We start from the raw sequence: 9,584 nt of genomic DNA, 5'->3' as shown, positions 1-9,584 counted from the left end.
CCTCTACCAGACTGTGGACGTCCTGGGGGTTTCGCATACTGACCGGGCGCCTCAGCGGGCGGGGCAGGGCCCGTAGCAGCCGGTCGATGAGTACTTTCTCAGCCACCTGGTCCGGGGTCGGAGACCCCGCGAGAAGCCACAGGTGGGTCAACCGGGCCAGTTGCGCGGCTTGCGCTCTCACTGGCTGCCGTTCATCATAGGTCCATTGATAGAACTGTTGCGCCGCCCCCATGGGCGATAGGCCCACCCGGGCTAGGATTTCGGCTTTGAGCTCGTCATACTGTTCGTTCCGGGGTGCCCTCAGGGCATAATAGGCCCGCTGCGCTTCTCCGGTGAGGAAGGGGGCGATGATGCGAGCCCACTCTTCCTGGACCCACCCCTCCCGGGCCGCGATGACCTCAAACGTGTGGAGGTAAGCCTCGATGTCGTCGTTCTCGGTCAACCGGACGAGGTATTGGTGCGCTCTGACCGGCGCTCCCGGGAGGGGCAGGCGCCCCGCCACGCTGACCTGCAGCTGTTCCACGACCCGGTCAGTATATTCCTGCTGGGCGGCCAGTCGCTCTGTAAACTGCTGCTGGCGGGCCGAGAGCTCCGTTAGGCGGCGGATGACCTCTTCCATGTGTCCGGGGGAAGAGAGCGGTTTCTCCTAAAAGAAGCACAGATATCGTTAAGGCCACCTGGCGGTACCCGTCTGTGTCTCAATTCACCTGTTCTGCCCGCATTCTCCACCATATGTCGCGGGGTGAATGAGAGCACAGACTCGGTACTGGTCGAAAGAGCCCCGGAGGGTGATTTATTTGCCCACACACTGATCACACGTGCCCTTGATGACTGGTGCTCGGTGCCCGTCTCACACTGGTGCTCGTGGGGTGAAGTGCCGTGGTGCAGATCCCTCTCCCTGGGTGCCTTCAGATTCTGTGAAATAAGGAGAACAATCGTTAATGCCGCCTGGAGCTCTGGGGTGCTCTCCCGCTGGTGTCTCTTCTCCTGGCTTTTAAGGCCAGCGGGAACGAGCTCCAGGTGCGCCACTCATCGCGCACAGGTGTTGAGTGTCGGTGATCAGTGTGGCAGCGGCGTTTCCAGGGCGACGCTAATCTGGACTCGGGATACTCGCCACAATAGTTAAGAAATAAAACAGATTGGTTAGTTAAGAAATAAAGTTATTTGTTAGTTAGGAAATAAAGCAGAGTAGTTAATCAAGAAATAAAGCTAGTAAGTTAGTAGATGTTAGTTAGGAAATAAAACTAATTGGTTAGTTATGAAATAATGCAGATTAGTTAGTTGAAAAATAAAGCTAGTTAGCTAGTTGTTAGTAAGGAAATAAAGAAGATTAGTTATATAGTTAAGAAATAAAGCAGGTTAGTTAGATAGTTAGTGTAACAACGTTCGTAGGTCGGGAAGAAGGAGGCGGGAACCGGTGAACATTTAAAGAAAACTTTAATAAAATAAACAAACACAAAATGAAAACCAAGCCTGGTCCTCTCTCCTCTTTCACTGTCGTCACTCCTCCTTTTATCCTTCCGGAGCTCCTCCGTGGGACTCGAGACCGGTGAGTGGTGCAGGTGTCACTCATTATCAATTACTCCACCGGCCTCGCTCTGTTCCCATGGCTCTCGGCCCCGCCCCCACTCGTCACATACCCCCATCGCCCCTCGCAGGCTGGGGGGTACTCCCGAGACTGCGCTCTACTCCCCCCCTCCCCCCTCCGGGGGAGCCGATCATGCTATTCAGGGCAGCCGGTAGCGAGTCCCCAATCATGGCGGATGGCAGTAGGCTCCGGCCTCCTGGCGAACGGGGCCGACTCCTCCGCTCCCTCTCGGACGGCAGCCGCCCCTCCTCGACCCAGGAGCGCGGCAGCGAGCTCTCCGTCCCACCTCGTCTTCCATCGTTCCAGCACCACCGCCTCGGGCAGCCACCGGCCGTCTTTCCGCTTGTTCCTGGTGCCCGATCTCCTCAGCACCGCGATCCCCCTCCACAGCGAGGGCTCTCTGACAGCGTGTCCCTCCTTCCTCCCGGGTTTCGGCACCAATGTAACAACGTTCTTAGGCCGGGAAGAAGGAGGCGGGAACCGGTGAACATTTAAAGAAGACTTTAATAAAATAAACAAACACAAAATGAAAGTAAAGCGGCAGCCCCTCGCGGACGACTGCCGCACACAAAACACAAAATAAAGTCCAGGCCTGGTCCTCTCTCATCTTTCACTGTCGTCACTCCTCCTTTTATCCTTCCGGAGCTCCTTCGTGGGACTCGAGACCGGTGAGTGGTGCAGGTGTCGCTCATTATCAGTTACTCCACCGGCCTCGCTCCGTTCCCACGGCTCTCGGCCCCACCCCCACTCGTCACAGTTAGTTAGGAAATAAAGCTAGTTGTTTAGCTTTTTAGTTAGTTAGCTATTTAGCTAGTTGTTAAGAAATAAAGCCGATTAGTTAGACAGTTAAGAAATAAAGCAGGTTAGTTAGTTTTAGTTTGTTGATTAGTTTTAGTTAGAAAGTGCTTGTTGTCTGCTTTTTTGTATGTGTCTTCCACGTTCACAGCTGTGCGTGAATATTACGCATCTGTCCTTGTCAAGTAACAAATAAAAGGTAAATATTGGTTAGTTAAAGTTAGTTGGTTAGTTAGTTAGTTAGTTGGATATTGGTTTGGATTTGTAAAACCAAAACAAGGGAAAATCACATTGACAAAGTAGTAAGGTAAAATGATAATAAAATGTTGTTCTTGTAAAATTATCTTACAGTAACATTTAATTACCATGAAATGCATATATGGTAATCAAATTGTGCCCTGGTATGTGTGTATATATAAATAAATAAATATATATATATATATTTTTTTTTTATCTGAACAAAATGTAATCAATCGTTTTGTTATTTTTATTATTTTACAAAAGCCTCTAGAGTAGACATTGCACACAGAACATATTGCACATTCTGTGCAATGATTGTAATCAGCTGAATAATTCCTGTATTCAATATATCAAAGCATGATACCACTTTTCTCTCTATAAGTTTTACTATAATTTAACTCTGGTTTCTCCTCGTGTTGCTTGTTCACAGCTGCACATGAATATTACAGCACACATATTCTGTCTCTGCCAAGAGCCTGTGAGCCTGCTGATGGTGCTGTTCTTCCGGCACAGATTCATCTGATCCAATGACTTCCTTCCATTGTCGATGCAAAGAGGGTGTTGGAAACTGATCCATAGCCTTGAGACTGAGCAAGGAAAGTCCTAAAGCTCTGCTTAGCTGTGTGTGTGTTACAGAAGCCTTTTTCTAGACGGCCCTTTGGTCACACACAGGGTCTGTCTCCTCTGGACATCCGCTATGAGCACGAGTGTGTGACCAATGCATTAATCCACCGCTGGAGAAACAGGAGTCCAGGACAGGAAGGTTTTCATGTAAATTTGAGCATGTGTTCAGGCCTGAGAGAGAGAGCACGACTCGTGTGCTCTGAAGTTTATGTGATGAATTAAGGAGCTGCTGCTTCATTTATTCGATAGTCCGGCCTGAATAATATTGTCAGTGACTCTGCGTCAGCATCTGTGAGTAAATGATTATTTTATATTCAGTAGGGCATTAATTTCCATTTCTTTAGCTATGCTGTTGGTTTGTAAACCTGTGAAATCATAGGAAATCAGTTATATTGATTCTATTAATCAAAAAAATAATTAATACAGATGTTAAGTTTAATGTGAAATGATTTTGCTTAATGGTTTGTTGAACTGGCATTGATTAAATAAGTGAAGGTAATTATCTAAAGAGTGATTTCGTATAGTTTTGTAAGTATGTGGCCATCGTGGAGCAGCTTAAAGGGATAATTCACTTAAAAATGAAAATGTATCTGTTACTCACCGTCATGTTGTTTGAAATGATTATTAGAACTTTTTTTTTTGTCTTCATCACACAAAGCTATTGAATAGCTTCGGAGGACTAAAATATAGCCCATATACTATACTTTTATCAACCTTTTTAATCTTTTCAGAGCTCTGGACATCTGCTTTTGAGTTCCACAGAGGAAAGTAAGTCATACAGATTTAGAATGACATAAGCATAAGTAAAGTATGACAGAAAGTTCATTTTTGGGTGAACTATGCCTTTAAGGAAAAATCGATTGGAGATGTTGTATGCATTTGGGTCACTTACATTTGAGTCAATAACATTTCTAAAAATAGTTTGGAATATACTGACTAGCATTTTAGGATGGTTTGGGGAGCAAATAATTCAGAATTTAAGAAATCATACTTACACCGAAGTAGCCATAAAAAATGTATACAAATACATAATAAAAATGGAATTAAAATAAAATAAATTAATAAAAAAATAAGACAACATAAAATATAATATAAATGAATAAAGTAAAATGGAAGAGCTCCTCTGTTTTTTGCATGTGTCTTGCATATTCACTGCTGTGCACGGAAATTATGCATTTTCTTTGGGTCTCTTGTCAGTCAGTAATATTTTGAAAATATTGACTAGGATTTTAGGATGGTTTGAAGGTGAATTATTAGTAATTTAAGAAATAATACACAGAAGTAGCCATAAATAAGATAATAAAAATAAAATGAAAGAGCTTATTGACTGGCCTTTTTTATTTATTTTTTTATTTTTCAAGTGTCTTGCACAGCTGTGCATGAATATTATACATCATCTGTCCTTGCAAAGTAACAAATAAAAGGTAAATATTGGTCTGTGCGCAGTTTCAGAGAACGGCCAGAAGAGGATGCACTCACTCTTCAGGACTGACTTCATGTAGCGCGACACACCCTTTCTTTCTCGCTTTTCTCTTTCACAATTACTTCATACGTTCATCATAGCACCATCAGTTTTGCTTCAAACCGTCTGTGCTTGAAGTGCATCACTCTAGATTCTGTTTTGCTCCTTGTACATATTGTCCCACCACAAAACAAGCAAAGCACGTGTAGAGGCCACATATTTCCTCTGCTGCTGTTGATTTTGTGTGGGAGACCCTCACTATAATTATGACTGTGGTCTTAATGGAATAAGCAGAGTTAAAGAGCATTAGCTGAGTAAATGCAACCCGGCTGACGTGAAACAGAGACGTGATGGTCTGTGTGTGTGTGTGTGTGTGTGGTGTGGTTCAAGTGTCTTGCACAGCTGTGCATGAATATTATACATCATCTGTCCTTGCAAAGTAACAAATAAAAGGTAAATATTGGTCTGTGCGCAGTTTCAGAGAACGGCCAGAAGAGGATGCACTCACTCTTCAGGACTGACTTCATGTAGCGCGACACACCCTTTCTTTCTCGCTTTTCTCTTTCACAATTACTTCATACGTTCATCATAGCACCATCAGTTTTGCTTCAAACCGTCTGTGCTTGAAGTGCATCACTCTAGATTCTGTTTTGCTCCTTGTACATATTGTCCCACCACAAAACAAGCAAAGCACGTGTAGAGGCCGCATATTTCCTCTGCTGCTGTTGATTTTGTGTGGGAGACCCTCACTATAATTATGACTGTGGTCTTAATGGAATAAGCAGAGTTAAAGAGCATTAGCTGAGTAAATGCAACCCGGCTGACGTGAAACAGAGACGTGATGGTCAGTGTGTGTGTGTGTGTGTTGTGGATGGATCACTCCATCATGCTCAGATTAGATTCAGTCCAGTAAAGCCTGATAAACGAGCGGCTGCAGCTGCAGTTCTGCCTTTAATGCGGCTGAAACTTGAGTCTGTTTGCAGAGAGACTCGCCCTCCATATAAAGCACCTCACCACCTTCATCATCCTCATCAACAACTTCACATACGGGTAATCAAAATCATCATCTTGATGTGATGTTGATATTGAGGATAGTGTGGTGGTGATGATGATGATGATGATGATGATAATTTTGGGGTTGAGGATGAGGTCATGATGAGGAAGATGATGTCCAGGTAGGCCTGTCTTATTGTATTGTACAAATTTCATTATAACCATAATCAACAGTGTCTTCTTAATAATTAATAATGATGATAATAGAATTCCTAAAAAGTCATAATTATGAGATACAAAGTCCAAAACTATGAGATACTAAATCATAAATGGTGACATGCCAAATCATACCATAAAAATGGTGACATACCAAATCATAATTATAAGATATGAAGTCAAAACTGATAAAAAGTCAAAATTACTACATACTAAATCATAATTATGCGATAAAAGTAGAAATTAACATGAAGTCATAATTATGAGTGGAAGTATGAAATATATGTAATTTTAATGTCAAAATTGTAAGTCATATTTGTGAGATAACAAGTTAATCATAGATAAGAAATTATGAGATACTAGGTCATAATTATGAGATAAAAAGTTGATATGAACAAGTGTAAATTATGAGATACTAAGTTATGACATAAGTCAAAATTGAGATACTAAGTCATAATTATGAGTTAGTTATGTTGAAATTATGAAAAAGTTAAAATGATGAAATATTAAATTATTATTATGACATAAAAAGTAAAAATTATCATTTAAAAAAATGTGGATATTTTATGTCATTTTCTTTTTAATTTTACATAATAATTCTGATTTACCAAAGCATTTGTTTCAATATACTGGTTTTAGATGGCTAGTGCTGGTCTGTTTCTAGCCCAGACTGGTTAAGATGGTTAATGTTTCAGGCCAACTTGACTAGTGTTGTCATAACAGACAACCAGCAAAAACAAAGTGCTGCCTTGGAAAGCAGTCAGTGATGGTTTAACTAGTAAACTGGCTGAAACAGGTAATCTAAGCCGTTTGTTTTCAGCAGATTGATGGTGTATGACAAAGTAACAATGAGAAAAAGTGATTTAACATTAAAGTTTCAATTGCATCCTCAGTCAGATTGACTGTCTAAAGTGTAAGTTTGTGCCATCTGACAGGATCATGCCGTACCCTTCACTTTAACAGCCCTTCCCTGAGAAACACTGTGTGTGTGTGTGTGTGTGTGTGTGTGTGTGTGTGTGTGTGTGTGTATTTGAGTGGGAGGAAGAAGGCATGAAAAATGAGGAAAATTTCAGACTCTGCCATTTAAATTGTGACCGCTTAACAGTTATGTCTAATGTACTTTAAAGACTTCTGCTGTAGAAAGGAACAGTCTGTACATAATGATCTGAAATAACCATCGTGATCCATTTAAATCCGAACCGAACGTGGCCCAAGAGCTCTAGACATGCAGGTACTGTAGGATCCATATCCACTGCTAATGGTCTATACCTCCGCTCAGGCTTAGGCAAAAATATCCTTCCAACCTGGACATACGCCAGCTGGTCCATTTACTGGTAAAGTGAATATGTATTTCAATGAAGATGCTGGGCGAATATTTAAAAGGAGAGACCGGTTCCTTTTGATTCAGAGCCTGGAGAAGAGATGGTGACTCTCCTCTGAATCACTGCAATGTTATAATTATCATACTTAAATGAATGTTGGACGCTTAACTTGGTATCTTCTTGTATACAACTGGCAAGACTGTCTACGCTGGAGCTGTGACGTTTCTTGTCATCCGTTTCTGCAGCAGTGGGTAAGTTGGTTAACAATGCAACTAATTCCAGTGTGTATGTAAAGTTAGCACAGCCTGGAGACTATTATATTGTTTTTGGGATGCTGAAATGTAATATGCAAGCATCCCTGTGCTTAACTAAATCCACACTAATGAGCATTAGACGGATAATGTTTACGCGGCTGGCTGCACTTTGGGTTTTGACTGCGAGTTGGATTTGCTTTGGGCAAAAATCCCATGATTTTAACATGTGCCCCGTGTTTTGTGGCTTGTTATTTGGTGTTTTAAAAGCCACAGGCAGTATTAGGATGACATCCTCACACTGGTATATCATGATGTCGGGGTGCCTTGATGTCATACAAATATAGAACATCCAGATGTTGCTAAGCTAACAGTTCAACCTTCTAATAGGCATAAATGAACACAAATATTGAATAAAATATTTGTTAACATTTTTAATGGTACTTCACTATTTATTTTCTGTTATTTCATCCTGTAAATTTATATTTATTAATGTTAAATTTATGTTTTTATTTTTTATTTTTGTGGCTCTCTACCATTTTGTTTATCATTTACTTTTAATTTGAACTTTAGTTAAGTCTTAGTAATTTTGTTTTGTGCTTTTGTCATTTTTATTCGTTTTTGCTGTCATTCAAATATAGTATAAATTCATTTTATTTCATTTTTACTCAAAACTTACTGTTTTTTTTTTCATTTTGGGTTTTTCATCATATTCATATTTTGTATTGTTTTATTTCAGCTTTATTTGAATTACTGAAAATGATTGCTAATCGTGTTAGCTTAGTTAACAATAGCATTGCTGCCTTTACACTGAATAAGCAGCCTTAACTCGACTGTGTAAAGCTACCTTTTTTGGCACATTGCATTCTGGGATTGCAAGAAGAGGTTGCATACAATGCTGCCTTAGCATTTGGCATCTTCAGTTTGCCTGCGATGCTTTAAATGCTGTCCAGGTAGGCAGTATATTTGGTTTTGGAACAGAACTGAATAGTCTTCCATTGTGCATGACCTCAGGTAGCGGCGTAATGTAATACTAATCTATATTCTATATATGTTCCATCAAACAAGACAGCTGCTTAAACGTTCAGTAAGATCACGTGTATGGGCTTTATTATCCTCAAAGTGAAGCTGGAATTGTATTTCGATTTGCGGAGCCCCTCAGGAAATGTCCTTTACAAATGAGCACATGACGTTTAATATTTTAAGGCTTATTAATTACGTTCCCTCTCACAATGTCACATTATTGCAGAAAATAATGTGCAACTCATGTACAAGTACAGAGTTACACTGATCTCAACATTCATTTTCCACCAAACGAATGATATTATTCGGTAGCTGAGGGAATGGATGTTGTTGCCCAGTTTATTATTTTCCTGTTGGTTTTATCTTGTAAAATGAAGGCATTCTCATTGGCTCGAAACGTGTCCTCGCTGACTGTCCTGCATGTCCAGATGTCTTAAGTCTCTGCCTTCCCTTGAGATTCTGCAGACAGCAGTAAAGGTTATCACAGGGATTCTAGATTTCACTGCAACTCTCAATAAGAGGTGAGATTTAATGGCTTATATTCAAATAGTGCATAAGTCTGTGTGGTATGGGCTTTTATAGGTTGTGCGTTGAATATCTTAGGAGAGATCACAGATGTATTTATCTCTCTGTCTGTGCGTGTGTGTGTGGTAGAGACAGAATTCAATCAGCAGCTGCTCAGTAGTTGTTTTCTGGGCCACTTATCTAAAATCCTCTTCCTCTGAGCTCAGGACTGCTGTGTCATGATTACTCCAGCCTGGATGAGGCACCTGGCTCTGCATTTGTATTGATTTATACTGAGACTGAGGAAATGCTGTCATATGCATGAGTTCATTGTGATGTGATTTGCTCAACATGTTTTTCAGGTGCTTTTTTCCACTTTTTTGTGTTGTGATGCATTAGGTATATTTGTTGCTTATAAAGGAGAACCGGGCTAGTTGTGACATATTTATTTGACGCCTTATTTCCCACAGGAGATTTATTTTATATACAGGTGCATCTCAATAAATTAGAATGTCGTGGAAAAGTTCATTTATTTCAGTAATTCAACTCAAATTGTGAAACGCATG

General features: G+C 40.9%; 1 protein-coding gene across 1 annotated transcript in view; it reads right to left on the bottom strand.

The window, feature by feature from the left end:
• Positions 1 to 818, bottom strand: part of LOC107595433 (uncharacterized) — a 2,956-nt gene extending 2,138 nt beyond the window's left edge. Inside the window, exons 1-2 of the mRNA XM_016285837.1 lie at positions 808 to 818; positions 8 to 646 (exon numbers count right to left, since the gene is read on the bottom strand). Of these exons, the coding sequence (XP_016141323.1) occupies positions 8 to 619 (612 nt within the window). The 5' untranslated portion in view covers positions 620 to 646; positions 808 to 818. The remainder of the gene's footprint in view (positions 1 to 7; positions 647 to 807) is intronic.
• Between the last annotated feature and the right edge of the window lie 8,766 nt (positions 819 to 9,584).

Source organism: Sinocyclocheilus grahami, unplaced genomic scaffold (genome assembly GCF_001515645.1).
Source record: "Sinocyclocheilus grahami isolate Dianchi unplaced genomic scaffold, SAMN03320097.WGS_v1.1 scaffold202.1, whole genome shotgun sequence".
NCBI classification, from domain to species: Eukaryota; Metazoa; Chordata; class Actinopteri; order Cypriniformes; family Cyprinidae; genus Sinocyclocheilus; species Sinocyclocheilus grahami.
The sequence above is the reverse complement of the archived record's forward strand: the minus strand, read 5'-3'. Positions and strand labels throughout refer to the sequence as shown.